Source organism: Trichechus manatus, unplaced genomic scaffold (assembly GCF_000243295.1).
Source record: "Trichechus manatus latirostris isolate Lorelei unplaced genomic scaffold, TriManLat1.0 scaffold00037, whole genome shotgun sequence".
NCBI classification, from domain to species: Eukaryota; Metazoa; Chordata; class Mammalia; order Sirenia; family Trichechidae; genus Trichechus; species Trichechus manatus.
Window position 1 is genome coordinate 16,442,751 of NW_004443973.1, and position 12,440 is coordinate 16,455,190.

The following is a 12,440-nucleotide window of genomic DNA, read 5'->3' on the forward strand; positions in this document are numbered from 1 at the left end:
GAAGAAGTACGCCAGAAATGCTCCTTAGAAGCAAGGATGGTGAGACTTTGTCTCACGGACTTTGGACATATTATTAGGAGGGACTAGTCCCTGGAGAAGAACATGTTTGGTAAAGTAGAGGGTCAGCCAGAAAAGGGGAAGACCCTCAAGGAAATGGGTTGATACAGTGGCTGCAACAATGGGCTCAAACTTAGCAATGATTGTGAGGATGGTGCAGGACCTGGCAGTGTTTCATTCTGTTGTACATAGGGTCACTATGAGTTCAAACAGACTCAACAGCACCTAACAACAATCTCCAGCATGCATGAAAAATTTAATACTAAAAAATGTAGCATTTTTGGTATGGGCATAAAAATTAACACAGTAATAAAAAAAGCAAAAGTAAGCAAAGCAAACAAGCATGCGAAAAGCCAAGATGATATACAAGGAAATTTGAACTGACAAACATTACCTTAGAAAAACGCATGTATTGACAACTGCCTCTGGGGGATCCCCCTTTTTTCTCAAGCTATAGGGGAATTTTGGGAGTCCCTGAGAGTCTCAATGGTTAAGAACTTGACACTAACTGAAAAGCTGACTGTACATACTAACCCAGAGATGCCTGGAGGAAAGGCCCAGAGATCTGCTTCCAAAAGGTCACAGCCTGAAAACCCTACTGAGTGCAGTTCTTCTCTGAAACACTTTGGGTCACCCTGAGTTGGAATCGATTCAGTGACAACTAGTCATGTAGTGGTAAGGGAATATGATAAGAAACGAATTGAAAGCCATTACTTCAATACTTTTCACAACAGTAAAAGCAGAGAAACAGTGGTCAACATAGTCTAGAAACAGGTACTACTCTTCCCTAATCTTCCCTCTCACTCTGGATTACTGCTTGCTTATCTCTTACTTCCCCGTTCTTTCTGCTCCTTGCTCTGTTTCTTTTTACAATTCTCATTGTCTCTCTGTTACTCTCTTCCTTTGTTACCTTAGAGTCATGTTCTCCCTTCAATTGCCTTGGAAATAAAAAATGCATACAAAGCCTTTGCGAAGTGTTTCTTCTTCTTCTTCTGTGTGTTCTCATTGAAAAACACTTTTTTTGTGGCTACATTTAATCCAGGCTATTTTGGATTCCAGGGTACTGGTACAACCCTCCCTCTGAGGAGCCTGTAGCCACCCAGCTCATGGTGGTTAAATATATTCCTGGATGAGAGAGAATACAGCTTGAAAAATCAGGTTTTCTTTGCTTTGCCATTTAATGTTAAGTATTCTTGATGGATGTTCTGAACCTATTTCTCTGACTCTTGCCTAGATTCTGACCCTGTTGTCTCAGCTATTTGCACAAGCTCTGGACTGCAGATCTGGACTCCAGATCTCTTTTTTTTTATGCTGACTTTCTATACTTATCTGTTACTTCAAGCACTGACTGTACATTTGGCCTTTGGCTATATTGCTGGTTTCCAGAGGCACAAATGGAATTGAGAGCACATGATATAATGGAAAGCAAAACAAAACAACGTCGGACCCCAGTCAAAAGAACGTGTGTTTGAATACTATCTTTCCATTTATTAATTTCATGGTATAGGGAAGTCACTTACTTAACTTCTCTAACACTTAGGTTCCTCAACTCTGCAATAGTACTGGTAATAACTACTGGACTCCTTTTTTTTTGGAGGGATCATCTAGTTTCTGATTTCATACCAGAAAAGCTTACTTTCTACCACTCTAATTATTGTTCTTTCACAAGAAGTCAGATTACTATCTGAATGGCCAGATTCTAGGACAATGGTTGGGCCATATTTAGGTATGTGTGGGGTCACTTTTAACAGGTGACATAGGTGCATGTGGCTCTCTCTCTGCTGTTTTTTCTTCCTTTCCTGCACTCTCCCTGCTCTTGTACCAGGAGTCCTACAGTCGGGCAATCTTTCCTCCTATGTATGTTGTGTAATATGCCCACCCTTTGGCTTGGTAAGTGGTTGGTATCTGGTGGGAAGATGAAGCCACTGGGCCCTACTTTGACTTGGACCCAAGTAATAAGCTCTAACTTAGTTCTGACATGAACTCTGTATTGGGCTACCGAACACTAGGCCAGCTAATACTAATGCGGTATTTTATTTCCCATTGTTCTTGTGTTTTTGGTGTATGGCTTCCTCTGGGACCTCAACCTTCTCCATTAAAATCTTGTTGCATGCCGTTGTCAATTTTGATTCATAGCAACCCTATGTGACAGAGTAGAACTGCCCCATAGGGCTTTCTAGGCTGTAATCTTTATGGAACAGATTGCCAGGTCTTTCTCCCACAGAACTGTTGGGTGGATTCGAACCGATAACCCTTTCATTAGTAGCCAAGTGCTTAACTGTTGCACCACCAGGGCTCTTTCTTAAAGTCTTACAGAAAGCTATATATAGGAAATAAAAAAGAATGAGTTTCTATCCTAAAGCCATACTAGAGACTCAAACCTCACCTTAATCCTTAATATCTTTGAACAAGTTTTTGTGAAGATTTAGAGAGGCCATATAGGCAAGAGCCCCTGGTATGGCCCTTAATAGATGTATCATAAATTCTAGTGTCCCTCTCTAGAAATTAACCTTGCAGACTACAGCCTTGCTGCTCAAAGGGCAGTCTGTGTACCAGCAGTGTCGGCATTGCCTAGAGCTTACACACTTGTAAGAAACCCTGGATTATACCGCAGAACTATGAAATCAGAATCAGCATTTTAACAAGATCCCCATGTAATTACTACGCACATAACAAATTGAGAAGCATTGCATAAACAATCCAGGTTCCTTATCTTGTCCTTTCCCCTTTGCATCCTGTTCTGCCCCAACATCCCTCTGCCTCTGGCTCTGACTCCCCACTAGGACCGAGGAGCATACTGTTGCAAATGGCATGCTTTCCAAGTTAGCTCAGATGCTTATATTGAGCAATTTTGAAGAAAATCCTGTAGTTGTGAGGTTATCTTTTCCTAAAGGAAATGTGAGCTAGCATATGTTGAGGAGACCAGTGGGGAGAAAGTATGGGGATATAGAGAAGGAGAGCTCGTCTGATTGTGGTTTGAGACAGGTGTGGAGACAAATCCTGGAGTAGAGAGGGCTTGCCTTTTTAATGAGCGAGCTAGTGATGGATGCCTCTCCAGAGGATTCTTTGCTTCCAAGAGGGGAAAAAAGTATAAATGAATTTATAGATTATTCTCTCTACTCCATAGAAATGTGTATGTAAGCTCTGAAGGAGAGAAGCTCTATTAAAGTTCCTTGTGAGCTGGGCTAGACTCTGAGTGAGTGGGGTTATGGATTTTTCACTTCTACCTTCTTATTAATATTCATTAGACTTTGACTTCATCGAATCAATGGTGGTTTATTTTAAAATTCCCAAATATTTCACCTGCACCTTCCTGTTGTTTATTTATTTTTATTTTTCTGTTTCTTCCCTTTTCAGATTTTTCCTTTATTTTGTACTGAGTTGCCATAATGGGCTACTCTAAGAAACTTGCCTAAATATTGCACATCATGATGTGACGACTATTGACTAGAAAGAGATCAGTGATTACCAAGGGCTGGGGGAAAGAGGATGGTTACAAAGGGGCATGAAAGAATTTTGTAGGGGGGTGATGAAACTGCTGTAGATCTAGATTATAGTGGTGGTTACCTGACTCTATGTATTTGTTAAACTGCACATTAATAAGGATAAATTTTGAAGTATATACGTAAATTATAAAACCAAAAACCAAACCCACTGACGTCGAGTCGATTCTGACTCATAATGACCCTATAGGATACAGTAGAACTGCCCCACAGGGTTTCCAAGGCTGTAATCTTTGCAGAAACAGACTGTCACATCTTTCTCCCTTGGAGTGGCTGGTGGGTTTAAACTGCCAAGCTTTCGGGTTAGCAGCCGAGTGCTTAACCACTGCGCCACCTGGGCTCCTTATGTAAATTATACCTTAATTAAAAAAAAAAATGAGGTAGGGGAGTTCCAATCCAAAACAATTAAAACAGCTACACTGAGTTCCAAAGTGCTGAAGGTTGGGGTGGTGGTGGTAGTGGTGGGGACGTATGTTCTTACTTATGAGAGGCAGCATGCTGTATTGGTTTAAGAGTATGGCCTCCAGAGCCAGAGGGGCCAAATTTATCCTTTAAGTTATGAAATTCTCTGCTGCCTCAGTTTCCTAATCTTCCCAATGGATGTAGCAGCAGCACCTACTTCATGGGTTGTTGTTAGGATTAAACAATAAGAACAAGAGTTCTTGTAACAACTGCAACAACACAGAAGAATGGGCACTGAAAATGTAAGGCCTTGCAATGGGAGAAAGTCTCCCCTCAGCTCATGTTTGGTGAGGTCATCCTTGTCTCTGCTTGAAAAATTGTCTTCATCACACAACCCCCACACGTAACTCTGTCCAACCTGCCGTATCAGGTAGCTGCTGCTGAGTAAACGCTCCGGAATAAACCTCACAGAGAGAATAAATCACCTCTTATGCCATGTTCCCTCCAGGTGAGGACTGAGGTCATTGCAAGAGGCATAACAAATAGTTGACCTAATGTACCAAACTAATAGATTCTATAAGGAAAACTAAATGGAAAATTTTTCTTGAGTGCTAGGCACCTCTGTCTGAAGAGACAGTGGAGCCAGTGTTATTATAGATGTGGTTGAATCAATAATACTTTTTCCATTCATTTCTTTTTCATTTCACAAAAATGCCCATTTTAACTAGCAAAGAGGTAAGGAGATATTATCAAGGGCAATTTTTCATGCTCATGTGGATTATATTCTGGGACACATCGCTCTTCTAAATAACACTGTTTCTGTTTTTTTTTTTTTTTCTCTCTCTCAAAAATGTATTCCATTCTCTTCCAGCAGCGTGAATTCATCTGGAAATCTATAACAATCAATTAAGTAAATGAGAAAATAAAATGCTTGTAATTATGATAATCAAGCTATATGAAACCCACCCTCTTAGGTCTAATACCCTGCATCTTCAAGCAATATATTAATTAAGCTGTGGGTAATTGTTACAATTAGGATCATGCTTTTATAATTTTTAAAAATCACTCTGAGAGAAAAAGGAAATATTTTTAAAATACTGCATATGCAGCTGTCAGTTTTTAAAGCAATTCATTATCATGGCTACATTGTCTTTTCCCTGGCTGCTTTATTAATGCAATCCCTCATTTACAACTGGAGAAATTTGTATGTAGCACATTTATAGGCCTTTCTCTGTTTCTCTAGGTCGGAGGTTGGTAAACTTTTTCTGTAAAGGGCCAGATAATAAATATTTCAGGCTTTGCAGACCAAGTCGTAAAACTGAAGATATAGGAAAGTACTTATATAACAAAATAGAAAACGTTTCCACAGATTTTTTAATTGATGGAATTCAAAGTATAATCAAATAAAAATTGAGTACAATTTTTTTTTGCAATGCAGGTCTACTAATGAGAAGAATGACATTCTTTTTTGGGGGGCCGGAAAGGGGATAACGTTTTGCTTAGTTGGGGTTTAATATTAATGTTCCCTGTCATCATATCATTGTGAAAACCATTCTTAGCTTGTGGGAGGTGGGCTGGATGTGGTTCTCAGACTGTAGTTTAATAATCCCTGCTCTAGATCAGTGTTCTCACATTTTAGTGTGCATGGAACAATCTAGAGGGCTTGTTAAAATAGATTGTACCCCAAGTTTCTGGTGAGGATCAAGAATTTGCACTTCTGACACGTTCCCAGATGACTCTGAAGCTCCTGTTTGGGGACCATGCTTTTAGAACACTGCCCTTGTTGCTGGTCATTTTAAAAGGTCACATTGAATAAGAATCTATATATTTTATGGTTTCATGATTTACCCGTATGTCCGAGCTTACCTGATACACTTTATCTTTTTGAACTCCAAGGTACAAGGGTGGTAAATTCCAAGTTAAATTTTCATTAAGAAGTGAAGACCTATCTAGCTAGCACAGGGTTGAGAATACAGAGGCGCTTTTGTCTCTTAAATAGCTATTAGTCTCTTGCTTAAGAAGACAGGAATTAGCACCTACTTGTCTGCCATAAAGTATGTCTGAATAGCATTTTTCCAATCCAGTAGCACTTTTAAAATAGTATGCACTATTCCAAAGGATATATGTGGGTGAAACATAAGAATAGCAGTTTTGTCTTAGATTAAAAAAACAAACAAACAAACAAAAAAAACTTGTTGCCGTCCAATTGATTCCAACTCATCGCGACTCTGTAGGACAGAGTAGAACTGCCCCATAAGGTTTCCAAGGCTGTAAATCTTTACGGAAGCAGACTGCCACATCATTCTCCCGTGGAGTGGCTGGTGGGTTCCAACCTCTAGCCTTCTGATTAGCAGCTGAGCTCATGGCGACCCTGTGTGTTAAAGAGTAGAACTGTGCTCCATAGGGTTTTCTTGGCTGTAATCTTTACAGAAGCAGATCGCCAGGGATTTCTTTCGCGGTGCTGCTGGGTGGGTTAGAACTGCCAATCTTTAAATTAGCATTGGAGTGAAATTTATTTGTGCCACCCAGGGACATTTTGAATTCAACCCAGGGGCTAGTTAAAACACCTGAATCTGCAGAGTGTCAAGTGAGATACTTAAATTTCCTAAATCCTGGAGTTGTCCATGGTCTACTAGACCAAATAGTCTCTAAATTGACTGTTAAGCTGCTTTGGGCTCTTGCTGACAAGCTCTGACTGGTTTGAACTATTACCTACATTGAGGCTGTGAGAAGGTTAATGATAAACGGCAGGGCATCAGCTTATTTTAATGCTCACATCTTACCGAAGAGATTCTTTCATAAAGAAGTAAAGTGGAAAATATGTTCTCCTTCTGTTTATTTGTCCCAATGGTTTAAAAAAAATCAGCTTAATGGAACCATAATCCTCCTCGTGACAGATGGGCCTATACATTAGCCTCGTGCTTTCAATTAACAGTTTACATTTCAACAGTAAGGTGAAGAAACTGAATGTAGAGACATATTCAGCGTCTATTTGCCATTTTTCAGTTTTATAACATTGATACAAAAAAATAGTATTCTGGTGAGCAGCTTAATTGGCAACCCATGTAACCCTAAATAGTACTACAAATCTGGAGAGTGCAGTTGTACAGACAATTACTTTTGGTGAAACAGTATGTACAATTTTGACAAATAAATACATAAATACAATCATCCATACATAATGATATACCTAAATGTCAATTATCATCAAGTGCTTCTAGTAAATTACTTCTTTCATTCACAAGTTACTCTTTTGCTTATAAAAACTGTCTTCACCTTTACAGAAGAAATGACATTATCAATTCCCCCACTAAACCCACATATTAGGAAAGGTAGAAAATGAATCCCAGACATTGTATGTAAATATTCTACTGTCTTTTGATAGAAGAAATTTGATTGAAAAACTCCTTCCTTGGATTCTCTGAAAAGTTTATTTTTCCCCATCATAGCGCACAAAGGGGTTTTGTTCTTCCGAATTTAATTGAAATCAAAAGTGATTTTCCAATTCTGGTTATTTAAAAATACAATGCTATATATTGAAACTGGCATTTGCTCCAACATAAGAAGACACAAAGCTGTGCACACCAGGCTACTGAAGATAACACCTTAAAAAATATATCAATAAAGAAAGAAACTTGAAGAATATAGACACTGATTATTGATACCTATTGTTATCCAGTGCATAATGAACAAAGGGGGACAGTCAGAAAGTTGTTGTCAAAATTGTCTGAATGACTCCTGGTAGAATACTGTCTAAAACATTATTTTATGGCATGGAAATGATAAGAAATCCACAAAATGGCTTAACAAATAATTGAAACCATAATTTGGCCAGTATCATAAAGTTAACAAAAGTAGAAAACAGAGCTATTTCTTGATCATTTGACTTAACCATTTCCTGGAACATTCAAAAAACGAAGGGCAAACATGCTTAAGGCTATTGAAACACTGGACAAATGGCCTTGCCTCACCAAGCTCCATGCAGAAGAAAATGATACATAGCAAGCAGATTCTAACTATGCATACAGCTGGGAAGAAGAAGAAAAAAAAGCCCTTAAAATATATACACGTGGTCTCTGATGAATATTTACATATTTGTCGCATGGGCACTACAGTCTTAAAAAAGTCAGGAAATAGTCCCTTAAGACATATGCTTCTCTGATTTTTGCTCCTTTTTAAGACTAGGGCTCTCTTCATAATGTATATGCACATATATATGTAAAACAATTCATAGATGTACATATATGATGTTTACACTGTGCAATTCCTTGATACTAAGGTGGCCCAACTGAGCATGATGTGGATGCAAGACAAGGGTATGAGACAGAGACTTGATTCTACCGCAGGACTGAAAGGTGAACCATATACAACGTCATGGGACTTTCCCAATGATTGGAACTCAACAGCAGTTGAGGCTACAGGGCTGGAGGGTGGCTTACCTTATGTAGGTCCATCTCTCCCAGGCTACCTAATGCTGTTCTGGAATCTAAACCAGCAACCCCACTGATCCTAAGATAAAGATGTATTGAGGGAAGAGAAGTTCTGTTTCATATTGGGTTCTTTTGGTTGAGGATGAGAGATGGAATGTTTTCAAGAAATAGACCATGAGTACCATTTGTTGGTTTTGTCTATATATTTTCTATTAATTTTTCCAGGAGTTTCCAGGGGTCAAGTTAACAAAAATTAAGGTGTACTCTCCTTCAGTTGTGGGGTTTTCTTCGAATGAAAACAAATAGGAGTTTTCTAATGGATAGTAGAAGATCTGCTGTTTGCTGAGTGTCTATTCTTCTTCTGCTAGAGGTGGACTAGCCCTACTTGTTCTCAAAGCTGTTAGAGGGGATTCAGGTCAAATGTTTCCTGATATCTAGGTTGGTGAGATGCATCTTGCAAAGCAAGTGTTTCAGTTACTAGAATATACCCTCAGCCAGAGGCTCCCCCACAAAGAAAGGCAGCTGCCTTCACGTTCAGCACCCTGGGATACCAAAGCAATACACTCAAGTAATAACTTATTCATTGAAATCAGAAGAAATGATAGAGAGATTGAAGCTTCCCCACAAACCTAACTTACACCCAAGGAAAATTCAAAGCTTTATAAGGATCAGGGCCACTGATGGTTCCCAGCTGATCTTTATTTTGGCAGATTTTATATTAAGATCATGTTACTACTACTGATAGCCATTATTGTTATTATGTAATTATTTTAGCATTTAGTGTAATGCATGACACATTGTATTAGGTAGCACCTTTTAAACTAATGATCTCAAAATACTTAGCAAATGCAATTTGCTCTCACAGCCCCTGGGAGGTAGGTGGTTTTGTTTGTTTGTTTACAGTCATTTTATAAATGAGCATATTGAAGAACAGCAAGGTTAAGATGCCTGCTCACTTGACCCAATAAGTATGATGGCAAGAATAGGACCCGACCCCAAGCTTCCCCACCTTCTTGCCTGTGAACCTCAATCACAGTGCCACAAGAACACCTCATAACAGCATTGCTGCTAAAGGTACTTGGATGTTTCAGATGTTAAAGAGTATTACTGCAGGAGCCGATTAAAAGTAAGCAAGGCACACACAGGCTAAATTGTGTTCACTTACTAATCTGTAGTGCACAATTTCACATGGGTTTCCACCACATCCTTGATGTGGCACAAGTAAGCCTGTGGGTACCTTGCTTATTGGGTAATCCATCCCCGTTATTACATCTATCAATTGCAGGGCCAAACCTTTCAGTAAAATTGGTACCCAATAACGATGTTCTCCCTCGCTTTGCAAATGTATGTGAGGGGCATCTTATACTATTGCTAAGCTTATGTTAATTATAATGCATACATGAATTTGTATTTCTTAGTGTGAGTTATTCTTCTGGCCTCCTATCAACTTGTTTTCTGCACATGGAGACATGTGTCTACATGATCCAGAAACTGTGAAATGCATTTAGCACACTGTATGGAGGGAAACTGGTGAGATTACACTTGGCAAGTCTCCCTGGAGGCACCATGTAACGTTTTTTTCTGAAAGAGCCAAAAAAAACCCTCTTGTTTACTTTGTTAAGTAGCATTTTACATACATTTCACCTGCTGACCAGGTTTATTCCTTGGCAGAGCAAGCAGAGTTATCTCCCAAACATAAAGAATATTTGATTCTCAGGTTTAAATTTCCATCTATTTAACTGCAGCCTCCCCACCAGTACTAAGTTCATTTCTTGGTGGAGGTGCTAATACTGCATGTATTACATGGAAGTATATGTAAAAATGCAATGTGACAATAACACACACAATATTAATAATCACATCCAGTGTGTCTTCCTGACTATGCGTCGTTTCTGAATATTTTAAAGTTATTTACTTTTTTGTTTTTGCAGAAATGACATGAAGACAATACTGTGAGTTTCAGTTTCTCAAACCCAGATTTTTATCTTAGATGCACACAGTACCTGATTATGTAAATCCTAAGAGTTGTTTGGAACTTGCTTTTTGAGATAAATGGCAATGCTGTAGGACCTGAGAATGATTCCTGGCCCTTCTAGCTCACGTGTTGTTTCTATGACCAGAGCCTAACATTTGTAAATTGCTACTCAAAGAAAGGTACTAAGAACGGGAAGAAAAAACTTTTTACAAAACCCCTTCTCTGGTTCATGTCCCCTGGTGACACCTGTAAAACACCAATATCTTAGGCCCCATTTCTTAAAAAAGAAAAGAAACGTATTTACATTGGTAAAAATCCTAACATCTGAGATGTTTCTTGCTTGACATGTCATTCCAGATTCTGTGCATTTCTTCTGGAGAGATCTGATGCACGGTGATAACTCGGCGATATCTACACAAACTATAGGCCATTTTCCAGTGATTGAAGCCACTGTTCTGGAAAGGATGTATGCCCAGCTTTCGAAGACACAATCCCACATATACATCTTCAAGGTGAAGCAGCCGTGTGTGGAGTGAGGTCTTGTAAATAAGTTCAGCCACATCAGCTGAAAAGATGTAGCCAGTCCCCGAACAGAATGGTGGGTAGTTACTGTCAGGGTACAAATCCCTGGGCATATACCACTTACTACGGACGTCCCGGATTGGCCCTCCATTGATGACATAGCCAGTAAAATATCTTCTCCTTGGCTTGGTGGTGGGCTTCAGGAGTTTATAAATAAGGTTGTCCATGTTTACAAAAATGTCACTGTCTGTTTTCATGATGTACTTGGCTTTTGAACAAAAAGTGGCCACCCATCTCATCCCCATTAATGTTTTGAGGGTAAGGTTATGATAGGAGTCAATGAAGTCCTCCACGATAATGTCATGAAAGATTTGACTCTCTTGTTCTACCATCTGATTCAGAACAGGATCAGCATCCTTGCCCAGGAGGAAGAGAGTGGCTATCTTGATCCCTTTAAAGTTGTTCTCATCTCCCCACGTCTCTCGGATTGCCTGCCTGGCATCGAACTCCTTGTGGGTAGTGCTGATGAGGATAACAAGGAAAGGAATGTTTTTCTCACATTTGTTGGGCTCATTTATAAGAAATTCAAAAGAATGTGGGTTTATAGGTCGAGTTCTTATGTTGCCGAAGGTGAAGTTTTTTCTGGCAACTGTTAGGTGGCTGAATGGCTTGGAGCCAGTGTAGGAAGAAGTAGGACGAGTTACACTCAAGTACCAAAGAGCGCTGGCCCAGCACACAACTGTCAAAACATATAAACAGGAGACCTTTGAAGCCATTGTCTTGAGAGCACGTCTATTCCAAATAATGAATAATATGCCTTCTTGGCACTAGCTTCTTTTCACCTTGCAAAGGCAGCATATTACTAAGAAATCTTAAAGTTCGAAAGAGAAGCGTGAGTGTGGGATTGTTCATGGGTCTCAGTGGCAGTCTTGCATTTCAGTCTATGTTCTTGAATCTTAAATTCAATCTATGTTCTTCCAAACCTGGTGGAAGCTTCCATGCTTCATAAACCATCCTCTTAACTCTGCAAAATGAAGAAAGCACAGTTGTTCAGATTTAGTCATTTTACATCTTCAATAAACATAATAAAAGTATAAGAATTACCCATGATGATGGAAATAAAGGATAATCATTAATTTCCATCACTACTGAGGCCTTTCTGACATCCATCCCCACTTCTCTCTCCTTGATAGAAGTTGTTTATGTATATTCATATCCAAACTAACAAATACATAGATTATACACTCTAGATGAGTATGAAGTAAACTGAACATTAGTAATTTTAAAAAGTATATAATGTCATCCTCTTCCCAGTGGGCTTCTTTGTAGTTAAATAGTTTCTAACACTAAAATCTTCTGTCAGTCAGGGAAGTCCACACATGGCCTCAAAGATTTTTTTTCCATTTTTCCAAGACTGAGTTTTTGTTTCCTTGACACTGATTGAGGGAATCAATTCTGAACATCTGTTTGCTTTCTCTAACCCTGTATTTGAAAATGTGTCAATCATGGCCGGAAAATCTGTGCTAATACTTGTGTTCCTTGTGGTTCTGA

General features: G+C 39.1%; 1 protein-coding gene across 1 annotated transcript; it reads right to left on the reverse strand.

Annotated features, from left to right (window-relative positions):
- Positions 1 to 10,586: 10,586 nt before the first annotated feature.
- B3GALT1 (beta-1,3-galactosyltransferase 1) lies at positions 10,587 to 11,710 on the reverse strand. The gene has a single exon (XM_004375553.3). The coding sequence runs from the start codon at positions 11,663 to 11,665 to the stop codon at positions 10,685 to 10,687; it is 981 nt and encodes a 326-aa protein (XP_004375610.1). The 5' UTR covers positions 11,666 to 11,710; the 3' UTR covers positions 10,587 to 10,684.
- Between the last annotated feature and the right edge of the window lie 730 nt (positions 11,711 to 12,440).